This window comes from Melanotaenia boesemani, chromosome 4 (assembly GCF_017639745.1).
Source record: "Melanotaenia boesemani isolate fMelBoe1 chromosome 4, fMelBoe1.pri, whole genome shotgun sequence".
Classification (NCBI taxonomy): Eukaryota; Metazoa; Chordata; class Actinopteri; order Atheriniformes; family Melanotaeniidae; genus Melanotaenia; species Melanotaenia boesemani.
The window spans coordinates 15,653,521-15,669,235 of record NC_055685.1 but is presented as its reverse complement, the minus strand read 5'-3'; the positions used below and the strand labels follow the sequence as shown (position 1 = coordinate 15,669,235).

The following is a 15,715-nucleotide window of genomic DNA, read 5'->3' as shown; positions in this document are numbered from 1 at the left end:
GCCCCCTGCTTTCTTGACACCCTTGCCTCCACCCCGATCACCCAATGAATAAAAATGAAAACACAAAAAATCGATGGACAGAAAGAGAGGGTGGGAAGGGGTGGGAGCGGAGGGCAGAAAAACAAAGTGTCTTGGCCGGGATCAGCCGGGGATTTCTTCCTATGTGGTTCCCACACACTGACTGGAGCTCCTCTCTCTCCCTATGCAGTCCATCCTTTCTCCACATGGCAAAGAGAGGACCACACAAACACTAAATGATTTCACGATTTAATCTTGGACACTGGTGGAAAGGATGAGAGTAGAGTCGCTGCTCCCTTTTCCATTCCTGCGCTGCTACAAGGCACTTTGGTGGGTGTAATGGGTTGGAGGTGGAGATGGAGGAGGAGGTGGGAGACAGGCCACTGTTTGCTTGGGCAAATGTTCTCTGTTAGACAGGCTGGGTCACAGCAGGGGTGTTTAACCCTAAAATTTTGTTTCTTTTTAGAAACAATTAACAATTTCTCTGTTCATTCCAACCACTAATCCACTGTGATGTTAGTCCACTTTTGAAGGTGAACACACTGAGGGGGTGCAGAGTGGGCATCTTGCCATAGTGCATTAGATGGCTAAATAGCTGTATTTGCTCATGTTCTCAAGCCTAGGGAATAGTTTATTTGTTCCATAAAATAAATAAATAAATAAATATATATATATATATATATGTGTGTGTGTGTGTGTGTGTGTTATTTATGTATTTATTTTTTGCATGATAAAGTTTACTGCGATGGTCTGCCGACCTGTCCAGGCTGAACCTTCCCTCTTGGCAATTGCTGGGATACTCTGGCTTCTCCACAACCCTGAATTTAAATAGGCGGTATAGAAAATGGATGGATTGATGATCAAGTTAAAACTTGTATTTATTGAGGGAACTGTATTCACAGACAGTCATATTCAAATGATTTTCTGAGCCCATGCAATGATTTCTACAACAAAATCTGATGAAAGCCCAAAGACCATAGCCATCAGAATACAAGTTTGCACCTAGTGTACAGGGATTTCTTCAGATTTTCTGAATAATTTAAAAATTAAACCAAGAAATTATTTTTATTTTATCTAAATTTAGCAGCACAGTTTACTTACTAAGCTACTATGGGAGGCTTTTTTTGGTTACCAACCTGAAGCAAATTTACCTAATATGCATAGAATTTTTTGTATGCTGGCGGGATACATGTGTGGGTAAAAATCACACACAGGCAGCAAATAAATCCTCCCTGTTACCTGAAATGTGCCCTAAAAACACTGTGTTTTGATAAATGTGTCAGCTATTTGTCAGTGATATAACCTAAGGGCTTACAGGATGGTCTGTTATTGACTTCATTGTTAAAATTCATTTTATGAAGCAAAAATTACCCAGAAATTTGTTGTATGTTTGGTTGAATAATGAATGAAATATGTTAATATTTGCAAGACTTAAATTTTCTACCATAAAGATTAACAATTTCTTGTACCTGTGCATGGTCTCTTTCATGATGTCACATCTTGACAACATGCTTTATAAACCACTGTATATGAGTTTAAAGCTGCAACCTTGTTTAAGTTAAAATTTAGGAGTAAATGCTCTGAAGCCAAAGTAATTTTAAGTGTTTCATTTCAAGAGGGCTCGTTAACTCATGCAAATTCACAAAAACATTTAAAATGCCACTTTTTAACCATTAGGCTGCCTCTGGATCAGTCCTCTTTGTAACAGCCCTGTCCTTGCTTGACTGATATGTCAGAGTTGAGGACATGATGGAAAGGAGAGAATGAAAATACCACACAGGCACTGACACAGGGATCAATCCGATTGGAATGATTTAGCATTTCTGTGTTTTGAATAAAAATGAGTGCGCTAGACGGTGGAGCAGTTTGATTAGTGGGATCTCTAAGTCCCTCGAAGCCTTCAGGGGTTTTTCTCTCTTCCTTCACTGCAGGAAGAAAAGTCCTCTTTCTCTCTTTTCAGAGGTCCCTTGGTACCCCAGCCTTTTTCCTCACTGTTGGTATTACAAAATCCCTTTTCAAAACAACCCTTGTCACCTGTCAGCTAAGCCAGGCTGGTTTGCAAGGTCTTTATCCTCAGCACATAAACTCACACATACACAGAGGCTGACTCCCAGCCCCCACCCCTGTTAATGCACATATCCCCTACATTCATACAGATACATAGACACAATTGCAAATCCTAACCGCACACACACGCCCACCCACTCACCCATGCTCACACACTAAAACCACATGTCTGAGAGCTGTTACTATAGCAGTTTAAAATTCATTACCTTGTTCACTTTAACCAGAGTCCACATTGGGATGATCCATTTTCAGCTGTGCTTAGCTGCAGTGAGGTGTGATATTTCATGTGCACCAGTACACAGGCTGGTTGCACCAGGAGTGAAATGTGCTGACAAATGATGGCACCAATGCAAAGTTTAAAATAATATTTGGTGGAAAAGAAATTAGCAGATCACGGTATCTTAATCTGACCTCCTCATTACCCAACAGCCCTCTCAAACTGAAAAGAAGATCCCATTTTTCCTCCTTAAGGCTTAGATCTAAGGCATTAATGAAACAATTCAGTTAAAATCAAGTTATTTGCTCATTTTTTTTGTAATTTAAGCCATAATACTTTATGTAATTAAAGAATGTTATGACGATTAGTGAGAATACTTAGTTTAATGCTGAGTATTAATTAAACAAAGACAGGAGTAATTCAGTACAATCACTTGAATAAACTGGGTATGAACCCAAAACAAAATTTATGAACAAATGCAGTGAAACAGGAAACACACATTCACACGAAGTGCCTGCTGATCAACCTTGTGGAATTCATTGAGAAATTAATTATACAACAGCTCTACAGAAGGTAATACAAAATATTCTCTTTGCTTATTTATGTCTGTTTCCATTTTTACCATTTAAAACCAAATGATGATAATACCATCAATCTTCTTGGTAGATTTTATCCACTAACACGTAGGCTAATTGCTACATTTTAGTCCGTAGCTTGACTCATAATATTTGCTTGTAACTTGTTAATACTAGTTTTTTTTTATTATAATTATTATTTGTAAGCTCACCAGTCACACGAGATAGATTTATTGCAAACACAATATATGATCACATAAATATGTTTTATTCAATGTTTTTATGCAGGTTAGGTTATGCTAAGTTGACCTATAGAAGTGAGTGTGCATGGCTGTTTTTCTTCTTTTTCTCTGAGATTGAGTGGCAACCAATCCAGGATGTACTCTGACTCTTAAATGATGGCAGCTGGACCAGGTGTAATTCATGAAGTTTTGGAATAATCTTATATGAGCAACTCTTAAAGCTGGGAAAACTGGCAAAAGCTTTGCTGCTAAACTCGTTGAGCTCATAATGATATATAGGAACAACCATAGTGAATGAAAGGGCTTCTTTAATAATAATGGTGCAAATTCAAAAGCTAAGAAAAATTTTTTTCTAATAATTAAATTATAACATGGTTTCATAGTGAACCCATTGCCTGACCATGATTTAATAGCCTTCTTATTTTTATTCCCTGGCTACAGCCCTGAAAAGAAAACAGGCAAAGCGACATTGTAGCGGTTTAAGGAAATGCTCTAGGCATTAAAATTCAATATATTTTTTTTATTTACCCCTTGTTTTCCCACATTTAACCTTTACAGAACAACTGCGTACTAACGTTGCAAGAAAGATTACCTTCTGGGATGATTGGAGGAGTCTGAATTAGCAGGTAAACTGAGATGAAAGAGCAGTAATCAGTAATAAGTGTTAGCTAATGCTGAGATTTAGCTACAGTCAGTTTTAGGTTCATAAACTTAAAGACAGTGCCACATTAAACACTTATCTGACTGTTACTTGTCCTTGTTCTCGTGACGTTTACTGAACATACTAAAATTGATGATTATGAGCATTAAAAGCTACTTTATGTTTTAAGCTATGACAGTCAGTAAAAATACAGATGGTGATAGCAAACTTCAAAATAAAGTCACTTCATGTGGTCCAAAGAAACATATATATCATCACAGAGTATCAAGTCATTTCCTAAACAAATGATAAAATCAGTGTTTAAGTCCTGTGTAGACAGCATTGCTGCAGCCCAGGAGGTCAGTAAAACTTTCGCTTGCAGAGCAGTGAACGCTTCAGCAACAGCTGTACAAACCTGAGCTTTAGTCCCGAGTCCCGGCTTCACTGTGACAAGCTCTAGAAGGCACACGGGAGTGTCAAAGCAGAGGGTGGTCATCTGGTCCAGTCACTTAGCCAAGGCTCAGCATGTCCTGAGCAGCCGTCGCTCATTGACCTCCTGACAGGAGCTCCGGACACCGATGAGCACCCCCTCATACAAGAGGGTCAAGGGGTCAATCAGCCTTCTCTCTGGCCATCAAATCAAGATGGACGCACAAGCAGGGACTTATCCCCCTATTAAAGGGTCAGCGATGCCCCATGAGGCACACACACACACACAAGCACAGGAACACACAAACACACACACATAAACAATGGCACAGGAATACACATTAAAACAAATTGATTTATCAAAGGCATTAAGGCCCTTTCAAACTAATCTACTTTAATGGTTCTTAAATAATCTGAAACCATGTTTCAGCAGACAAAACAGTATGAAGACATAATGTTTGACTAAACTTGTCTGACATGTAGTGGATATCTGTAAATTATACATTATGCCTAAAACTAAAATTGGAAAAATTGGAAAAATCTTCTATTCTCAAAGTTTACTTAAAGTCATATTAGGCACAGAATAGTTAAAGAGACCAAGAAATGTAACATTTTGCTGACGGTCTTAACAAGACGAGCTGGTTATTGTTGGGATAAGATGCTTACAATCAACTTTATCTTGAATGTAACGATGAATGAATCTAACAATGTTAAAAAAAATGTTACACAAATCATCCATTTCAGTAAAGATAAAAAAATTTAAAACAGAAAATGCAGCTTTTATCCCAAATCTAACAGCTGTGGTCAAATTGCCCAGAATTTCCCCTGCAGAGCTTAAATTTGTATTTAAAATCCACTAAACACAGACTAAAACTTAAAATATGGAATTTCCACTCAACAGCTTGGAAGTAAATGTTTTGAGAAATAAAAATATACTTAACCAAACTGACTAGTCAATAGCAAAATATTTAGCGTTTTTAGTTTACATCAGTTTTGTAATAGTTTTTCCCTTTTCTTTACAGAAAACATATTTTGGTTTTCATCAAGTCTAGTCCATTAGAAGCTAGCTGAAAACTTCTTTTAGTGTGAAAATCTGTTGATTATTTTTTTAATTTCCTTTAACGAATTTAAAGTTAAAATATTTTCATTTGAATATTTTTATGACAATCAATTAAAATATTGTTGATTCTTAGAAATAGTACTAATCTCATAAGCACTTTTTTTTTAAAAAAAAAAAAGCTTTACTAAAACACCGTAACACAAAACTATGAAAAACATGTTTTTAAGTGTGTATGGTGCAAGCTTTTCTATGTTTAAATAGATGAAATCATCACTCCTTTGCCTTGTTGGAAAGTTTCATCTTCCCACAATAAAGAAAGCCTCTCTACAAAACAGTGTCCACTTTAATATCAATGCATTTAATTACATACCAGTAAGCCACAATAGAGGCTTCACAACCTAAACTCAAGCTGTGTCAAAAGGTTCTTCCTCTTTACACTCTAATTCCCGATGAGATTATTTCCCTTATAAAATGACCCTACTAATTTGGGACTCAGGCCTGTGAAGAGGGTTTAGATTCAACCTGAAATGATACTAAGCTTTGAAGAGACTGTTGTTTTTCTAAGTGCTACGAATAATGGATGAATGTGGTTCACACACTTGCATTAGACAGCCCATCATTTTGAGAGTACTATACGTTTATAACTAAGCCGAACTGATTAGTTTACCTTGAATGACCACTGGTCAGATTGGTTTTCTTTTATCGTTGGTAAGAGATGAGAGCTGCTATTTAACATTTTCCTACTACTTGGTGTGAAGGAGTGGAAGATAAGATAGACCTAAATGTCACAGAAAAGAATTCTTGTTACCCTCACATGTTTTTTTTTTTGTTTTGTTTTGTTTTTTTTTATTTTTATTTGGGGGTGTTGCCCATATCAAAAGACATATTCACACCTACAATACACAGGAATATCATGATTCACTGGCATGTATACTTACGAAAGAAAAAACGGGACATGGATTTTAGTTATATGTTAATCACTCAAAGTGCTTTTACACTACATGTCACATTCACCCAATCACACATAAATTCACCCTTACACACACGCTCTCACACACACATATTAGGAAATCTTGTTAGTGCATTTCCTGCACTCCGGTTTTTCCCAAATCCTATAAAATGAACTGCGAACAAGGTTTACTAATACCTCATTTATCCAATTTGGAGATTATCAATAAAGCAGCTGCCTGCACTGCTGCCTCCCAGCTTCACATCTGAAGTATAAACAGCGACCCTTCTGAACCCCAGAAATCCCCAAATCTCAACAACAAAAGGAGCAACAGTTTTTTGTATATTATTGAATGTGCATCCTTACTTAAAATGTCCGAAGTGAGATGAAATGTTCATGTCACAGGATAGTTTAATAAATTAATTGTAGCTTAATTAAATAAGGGAACTGTGTCTTGGAAGTAAATAAAATGGAAAACATACTGAGATACTCAGTGCCAACACTATGTGATGGCAGAAGAGCCATCACATACAAGTCGATGTGAAACATTGTGAAGTAGAAGTTGTGGTTGTGTTTTGTGAAATAAAAAGCACAATATCTCAAAATATAGAGTAGTATGGTGTTAAAATACTGAGCTACTTTACAAATGCCTTTAAGTATTCTAGTTGAGTACATTTACTTACTTTATTCTACCATGAAGAAAGAAAATGATCTTTTAAGAACTGGGTTCTGATTTGACGATCAAAATGGGTGGAGCAGCTATTTGCAAGGGTTGATCTCACAGAGACATAAATGTATCAAGGTCAGGTATAAAGTTAACTTGGTAAAGTAAAAATGCAGCTTTACAGAAGTGCTTCATAGCTAGGGGTCGAACAATGATGCAGTGCTGAGTATGGTCACCTCAGTAGAAGATTCCTTTTTGAACCTTGACCTTTTGGCTTGAAAATTAATGATGTCCCTGTTTTTTCAGATGTTCTGGTTTCCTCTTGTCCACACACAGAGATGTTAGGTTAATAGATGACTCTAAATGTCATTAATGTGAGAATGAGCAAGGACAATTCTCTTTTTGGATAGTCTCTTTTGTTCGCCCCATGACAGACTAGTGACATGTCCATGGTGTACGGCTGGATAAGCTCCGATGATTTTGAGCAGGGCAAACAGGTATAGTCACTGGAGAGAGAAGCCCATCAACTTAGATCGATTACAGCGAATGTCAGGATGAAACAAATTGAAAAATTTAACACAAGAACTACAGCAAAGAACCCTCAAATTTTTAACACACAAACAATTAAAGACTGCTTGTATAAAGAGAAATCTGGTGAATCAGAAAGTAATCATGGAAAATCTGTAAGAAAATATAAATAAATGAGCAATTACTAGATAGCAATATTTTAAATTATACATACAAATAAATTTGGGGTCAATAACTCGTGTTTGTCAACATTAACTTCATCACAAATCTAAAAATTGTGCATGAAATTTGACTGCAGCTGGCATATAATTACTGTGCCAGCAGTGGTTTCAGTAGCTGCAGGAGGTTTCTGTGTAAAGTGATGCAAGAGTCAAGCAAGGTGCAAGGAAGGGGAAGTGCACCATTATTGCAGAGCTAATCATTTGCAAAAATTTCAACATAAAAAAATAACAACAGATACACTGTATGTATCCTCATGTGCCAGGCTTTTTCCAACTAAGTAAATACTGTTGCAAATAAACAAATATGCATCAGAGACAACAAAGTAAATTAATACCTTTAGTTAGTGCAAATGTTTCACTTGTGTTCAGTGTAAAAATCCAGCACTTATACCCTCTGTCCACTTCTTTCTGGGTGCTAAGGTCAAATTTTATGACCTGTTTGGTGCAAATATGTGTCTGGTGTTCTGTCATTTTCTTCATAACAATATTTCTTCATATTAATTTCTTGATTAATTAGTGAGTTATTGTTCTGTAAAATACTGCTTTTTTAAAATATAACACAGGCAATATAAATATCTGAAAAGTTGAGATCATAATATTGATGGTTTCTTTCTAATTAAAGAAGACAGTTAACTGGTTAGCAACATAGTTGAAATTTAGAGAATAGTTTATCTTTTGCAGATGATGATTACACCAAGTTTAGCCAACTTCCTCCTAAATATCATATTTATGTACAGCTCGACGTTGCAAAGTCAAACAGCAATACACATCACCTCCAGGAGGCCATACTTCTCAGACCCTCCCTTATGATCAGATTTGTTTCTTTTAATACTCGGATTATCTTTCCTCAGCTCCGGCTTTGCACTCATCCATTCTTAATTCTCATGCCACTCCACTTTCTCATGAACCCTTTTTTTTCTGCCACTCTCCCTTAGCCTCAGGGTCTCTCACCCTTCACCCCCACTCCTGCCATGTCCATCCCTTTATCTCCCACTGATCGTGTGTCTCCAGGTCTTCCTGATTGGTCATGGAGATTTCCCCTCCTTCTCCACAGCTCTGTGTGTGCATGTGTGCTCACCCACCTTGGCTGCTCTGCCACGGGCACTGCCCTGACTGCAGGTGTGAACCGTGGGCTGCGTGAGTCTGTCTCCACCTTTCTTTTCTTTAATTCACACTGTGTCACAGTTAGCCTCTTTAATGTTTATGGAAATAGCCCAAAAGCCAATAATAGCACCAAATAGCAGAGGGTAAACAAAGATCCTCTGAGCTGGGAAGAGCCTTATCTCTGTGCCTGCTCAGAACAAACGTATTGTGGCTTTAAAAAGGAACTGACGACTGACTCTTGTTAGGGAACAAACAAACAATATTTTGTCTTTTTATTAGGAGAGAATGGCATAGTTCTTTATTCATGTTCCTCTCGTTTCTGTATAAGTCAAAACACATGATGTGTCTTGAAAACGTCTGTTAATTGTTGGTTGTGTTGCATCTTTTAAGGCATAATTTTGTGTCTCCTAAAATAATAAAAACATCACTTGCACAGATGTCAAATCATTCCCATAAAAGCCACCCTGCTGTCTTAAATACCCACTAGAGTAGCAAATGTGTATTTATCTGGAGTAAAAAGAACTATTATATCTACATAATACTCCACCAAAGTAAACTGGTATTTTAGTTAAACTATTATTGTTTACCTGATGTTACTAATCTACAACGTTACAATAACAAAGTCTTTACCAAAGGTTATTACAGGAATATTTATGGGTCTTCCTAAAAGTTTGATAAGACAGTGACAGCCAACTGGGACCCCACTGGGACCAGAAAAGTGGATCATGTATATTTTCTGTCAAGAGTTAATTTTAAAATACTGCTGTAGGTTTACAAAGATTTGATTGGGTTAGACCCAGATTAAATTTCAGATTTTTCTGTGTTATAAACCTTCCAGGCATCTTAGGTTGTCAGAAACAGGTTTTCTCTCTGCCCCAAGTAAAAAGTGTAAATGTACAAACAGCTTCAGTTTTTATGCACATGTATGCACAAATAAAGAACTGCAGGTCTGCAAATACTCTTTCTTTTTATAATCAAACCATAACACTTTCCTGTGTGCCAATGCATTTGATGGATTAAATTATATTAAGGGACTTTGATAACTGTCATTGTACTGTACCCGATCTGTTTCCTTAAACTTTTTCGTCCAGCATTTTAAATGAACGCATTTTGTGTATGTTACCTTTTTGAATCAGCTTGCTGAATTATAAAATGAACAATGGTTTGCCCTACCTTACTCCCGCTTTAAAAGCAGCCTGTGGACTTGAGGAAGTCAGCCAAATGTGTAGGGAAGTCATGTAGAGATACAGAGATTTGTGTATTTATGACATTTATTAATATTAACATTTACATAATAATTTTAGCATGAACTACTTTTCCCAGTTTGTGTTGGGGGATGTCTGATTAGTTAAAACACAACGTTTACAGTCTGTTCTGTGCCTACATATAATGGAACAGTAGTGTTGGCCTCTATAGGTGCACCTAATGTTGTGTAAGTTGAAAACTTTTCTGACAATGCATCAGCATTTCCAGAGATTTGGTGAATTTTCTTCCTCTCTTTGGGGCCCTAATTTCTAATGTTATCAAATTGGTTGATTTAACGTTTTGTGCTATAGTCTGTATCTGTTTCAGATCGGAGGGCATCCAATCTTTAATAAACATATGTTAGCAAGTTTTCAAGGCCTGAATTGAATTAAAGCCAAATAAAAAAAAACTGGGACCCTAAAGTTAAAAAAAAAAAAAAGCTCCTATGCTGACCAGGTCTGACTTTAATATCAGTGGGTTTAACCCTGTCTGACATTCATAATCTCCATTATATCTGAGCTGCTAATGTCTGACACAGGCAGCGGGGAACTGAGGAGTAATGAGATGCTCATCACAGCCTCTACTTAGCAGATAAAATCAGTAACTGTATTGGTGCATGAGTGGTGCGTAACGATTGTGTGTAACGGCTGGGTATATGTGTGCATGGGGGTGGGGGGCTAACTCTCTGACACCTGCAGCTCTTCATACTCAAAATGCAAATCTAAGCTCACCCCACCCAAACCATGACCCCTCCCTTGAAGTTCCGAGGTTACCGAGCAACGACTTTAGCAGATCTAGATTAGATTTAGATAATAATAGAAAAAAAAAGAAAAGAAGAAAAAAAAAAAGACAGCCTACAACAAAACGTTTATTTTTCCCATTTTTTTCATATCACTGCTAAATCCCATGTAGACAAAATAATAATTTTAACCCATTACTTTTTCATATAATGACTTTATATTTAAATGTTGGGGTAAATCACAATAAATTTATAAATAAACCCCTAGGAAATGAACAATATCAAAATATTTAAGTGTAAACTTAAACAGTACACATACACATAAAAACTGAATAAATACATCTCTCAAGATAAAAGGGTTAATGTGAAAGCTCAATTACAGTACTCAAGTCTTGAATAAATCTATGTGGTTAAACTGCATGACTTTACTTGCCAAATAGCAGGTGCACAAGCGAACAAGACACTTAATTCCTGACCAGTTCTAAGGTTGCAGCCTTGCAGCTGAGCCTGACCTCTGACCTGTCTGAAGGGAGCTACTTAGGAGGGTTTCCCTATGGAGAACAAGTAAAGTGGTGCATTAATTTTATTGTTGCGCAGAAATTCGGTGAGGAAAAGCACCTGTTTCACTGGGCACCACATTGGGTCTCTGGGGATGTCACTGATGCTCTTTCTCATAGCCCAGCTTTCTAGTGCCACTTAGTGGATCAACTAGATAGAACAACACAGCAGGAGGTGGACTGACAACCTCAGTAGCCTCCTGAAAAGAAGTTAACACAGTCCTCTGTGAGAATTAAGATAGTGAGCAAGCATGCAATTAAAACTGATTATGAGAACAACTTTTAAGGCTTGTTTACATTTCAGAAAAGCAGGATTTAAAATGGAGTCATCTTGGTTTTTAATCTAACCAACCTAATGCTCCATACATCAGAGATTAATTTCTGCGATTATAATGCAACCCACACATTTATTTAGTTTAAAAAACAACTTAAAATACTTCAGATTTAATAAATAAAGTTGCCAGAAAACATAATAAAATTACATTTCTAGAATCAGAATCAGTACAATAGTGATCAGAACATCCTGCTTTACTTTTTGCTGTACAAGGGATTATTACACAGTAAGACTGGAACAGCTCACCACTCTTCTACTTTGATCTATAAATCATCGGCTTAAGCTGACTGGCCTACAAGAAAGAGTACATAATAAAAAGTATGATACTAAAATCTACATTTCTTTAAAATATCCATACATTATAAAAACCACATATATAACATATACATCTCTACTGTGTTTTGTCAACCTGTGGACTTAAATTCTTTGTGTGCCCACACAAAACTCAGGTGTGGACAAAAATCATCACAAATAAAGCCATTTTTATTCTAAAGTATTACTAGCAGTGATACGCAGCTGCTTAGTGGAAATCATGTTGACTCTTTGTGAACTTGCTTATGACTCCCCCACGGTCAAGCAGCGCCACCAGGTGGCCATTTTCTAAATAGTTACAGACATTTTAATAATCTAATTCATTTTTCATTTAGGGTGACTTTTTTTTTAATCAGTCAACATCGTTGATTTCTTTATAACATGCATCTAATAGCAACACTCTGCACGTATTCTTTTTCTTTTATTAATTAACAGTGTCATATTGTATGAATTTGTTCCAGCCATAAAGCAGCAAGCTTTGCAAATACATGTTGTAATGCAGCCACACTGGAAGACATGTGACCACAGGACGTTATGTGCAGCGTCTCCTCTGTGAACCAAAACTGAGACAAGATGAGCCACTCTAGTTTGAACCGAGTTGTATGACCAATGAGTCAAGTCTGGAAGATAAGATTTCAGTTACAGGATCTCAGTGACCAGATTCCAAAAGCTAGTAACACACCTAATGCATTGCCTAACTAAATAAATAAATACATTTTCCTCTTTATCTGTCTTAATAAATAAGAACAAGTTGTCATGATAGATAGATAGATAGATAGATAGATAGATAGATAGATAGATAGATAGATAGATAGATAGATAGATAGATAGATAGATAGATAGATAGATAGATTTGATGCAATTTGAAATTCATTTTAATCCTCTTTTTTCAGGTCTGTTTGAGAAAAGTCTGACGACTAGCAAGAGTTTTCTTTTATTAGGATGATTGTAAACATTTGTGTTCCATTGATAATCAAATCACACAGATTTTGCCCTTTAAACGTCCCCGGCTTGGCCGACTCTTGACACCTGAAACATGGCGCACAACTTGAACTTTAAACTCGGAAATTTATTCAGCGTCGTTTAACGGTTCGACAAACTGAAAATCCATCACTCAAAATTCTCGCGATGAATGCCCCCCATATATAAGAACAGAGGGGGGTGCCTCGTCCACTTGGAGGGGCGTAGGGTTTCCTTGAGGAGCTTGGTGACGTTTGGAAAGGGCTAGGGTTTAAAACCTGCACAAAGAAAATTAAACCATGTCGGACGCAGTGGTTAGTTTCATGAAGGACTTTTTGGCCGGTGGCATTGCCGCTGCCATCTCCAAAACAGCTGTCGCTCCCATTGAGAGAGTCAAGCTATTGTTGCAGGTACAGTAAATGAGGCAAATGCTGCCCGCGGCATGCTCTAGTGTCCAATGCTTTGTGCGTAAAGTGTGCGTAATTGGTGGATCACTGATAAACCAAACACTAAAGTTAACAGTAATTGCTTTCATGGAGTAAAAGGCCACTTACGTACTCAGATGGCACACATGATCTTGTGCGCAATGCTAAGGGGCCGTTAAGAGGTCAGTGTGGAGATACTTTTACTTACAGGTTTGTGCCATGATGGCAAAGCCTGCTGCTTCAATAAAATGGCCACAGTACCACAATATGGGGCAGTTTTTTTGTTTGGTTAAATATTTTTTTGTGTATTAAGCTAATTATTAGCCCACTACAGCAGATGACCACTGTAATATTTAAAGTGAATTGCTAAATTTAACTTAAAGTATGTAATCTAATACACAGTGAAGTTTCAAGTGACCGGAGTGTGCCTTTAGACTGTTGGCCACATAACTGCATACTGTCTGTTTGAATAATATTAAACGTCTTGATGCCTAATTTAAAATAAGTATTACATTTTACTTCAAAAGCAATGCACATGGAGGCGTAAATTAATCCAAAATGCATCTTTTAATGTATTTTCTCCTCTTCTCTCGCAGGTCCAGCATGCCAGCAAACAGATCACCGTCGAGACACAGTACAAGGGAATCATGGACTGTGTGGTTAGAATCCCCAAGGAACAAGGCTTCATTTCTTTCTGGAGAGGCAACCTGGCCAACGTCATCCGTTACTTCCCCACTCAAGCTCTTAACTTCGCCTTCAAAGACAAGTACAAGAAGATCTTCCTCGGGGGTGTTGATCAAAAAACACAGTTCTGGCGTTACTTTGCTGGTAATTTGGCATCAGGCGGCGCCGCAGGTGCCACTTCGCTCTGTTTTGTCTACCCACTCGACTTCGCCAGAACGAGACTGGCTGCCGACATCGGCAAGGGCGCAGCAGAGAGAGAATTCACCGGTCTTGGAAACTGTATCGCCAAGATCTTCAAAACCGATGGCCTCAAGGGTCTTTACCTTGGATTCAATGTGTCTGTACAGGGTATTATCATATACAGAGCGGCTTACTTTGGATGCTTCGACACAGCTAAAGGTGCGCGCACTTTTTCCACCTCACTTTTAACACGCGTTAACGTTTTATTATGCGCTGGTGACTTTAACGTGTCATTCTTGCAGGTATGCTGCCAGATCCCAAGAACACTCACATCATTGTCAGCTGGATGATCGCCCAGACTGTCACGGCTGTAGCAGGTCTTGTCTCATACCCCTTCGACACCGTCAGACGTCGCATGATGATGCAGTCAGGACGCAAAGGAGGTGAGCATCCCTGGAGCTTGTGCAATTATGTTTTTTAGTTACCGATTTGTTTTGTTTTTACATTATCACACACGTAACCCCAGTATGAACAATGCTCATTACTGTTGCCATTTCCATTTCCAAAGCTGACATCATGTACAAGGGCACAATCGACTGCTGGAAGAAGATCCTTAAAGACGAGGGATCACGAGCCTTCTTCAAGGGTGCCTGGTCTAACGTGATCAGAGGCATGGGTGGCGCCTTTGTATTGGTGCTGTACGATGAGATCAAGAAGTTCTCTTCCTAAACTCTTCCCCCCCAACTCAAGGAAATTATCCACTATGTTAAAGTCTTATTTTTTGTTATATAGTTTTAACAACTTGGTAAATTACAACGTGGGCATATAGGCTACCCCTCCCACGCAGCAGCCATGGGGGATGGGTTGCTATACTTCACCTATGTCCAAACAAATGTGTATATATCAGATTTGCTATGAGGCAGTCTGTAAGCTTGACAGCTGGTGGAGATAACATGAAGATGCAGAAGATAAAGGCCGGTTGGTGATAGTTTGTGAAGCACTTGCAGAGGCTCATACGTTATGTTGTGACCACTCTGACCCTCTTAACCCTCCTCATATACTATTTATAAAGAATAAAGATTTATTAATCTAATGAACCAGTCTGTTTTCCTTCCAGTCGTAAACTTTGTTAGTTACACAAATACAATGTTTGACCTGCCACAGTGAGACAAACAAATCATAACAGGCATGTGAAATATTGCAAATAGTTTAATCAGGCACATTACCATCGCCTGAAAAAGAACATTTAATGGATTTTCATCCATTATTTTATTTACAACTTTGCTTGTTACATGTAAGGAAAATGACAGCTTTATAAATCAAAACAATTTTTTTTAAAGGATTCAGAATCACAACATTAAAAATGTCAGTAACTGTGGTCTGGTTTTCACTGGAGATGGAGTTCTTGGTAAAAGACATGTGAACGACTTTTTCCTGATGTTTTTTAGACTGAATCCTGCACTGTACATGAAATCAGCCAAGCAGCCTGTCTAGCTGATTCAAATGTGTTTTAAGAAATAAAAATTTAGACTGTAATTTATAAAATATTTTAAATTGTTCATCTG

At 37.6% G+C, this 15,715-nt stretch overlaps 1 protein-coding gene across 1 annotated transcript; it reads left to right on the top strand.

Moving 5' to 3' along the window:
- Nucleotides 1-13,061: 13,061 nt before the first annotated feature.
- slc25a4 (solute carrier family 25 member 4) lies at nucleotides 13,062-15,260 on the top strand. Its single transcript, XM_041982721.1, has 4 exons — nucleotides 13,062-13,271; nucleotides 13,883-14,369; nucleotides 14,453-14,593; nucleotides 14,719-15,260. Exons 1-4 carry the CDS (start codon nucleotides 13,161-13,163, stop codon nucleotides 14,877-14,879), a joined length of 900 nt encoding a protein of 299 aa, XP_041838655.1. The 5' UTR covers nucleotides 13,062-13,160; the 3' UTR covers nucleotides 14,880-15,260.
- Nucleotides 15,261-15,715: the final 455 nt, after the last annotated feature.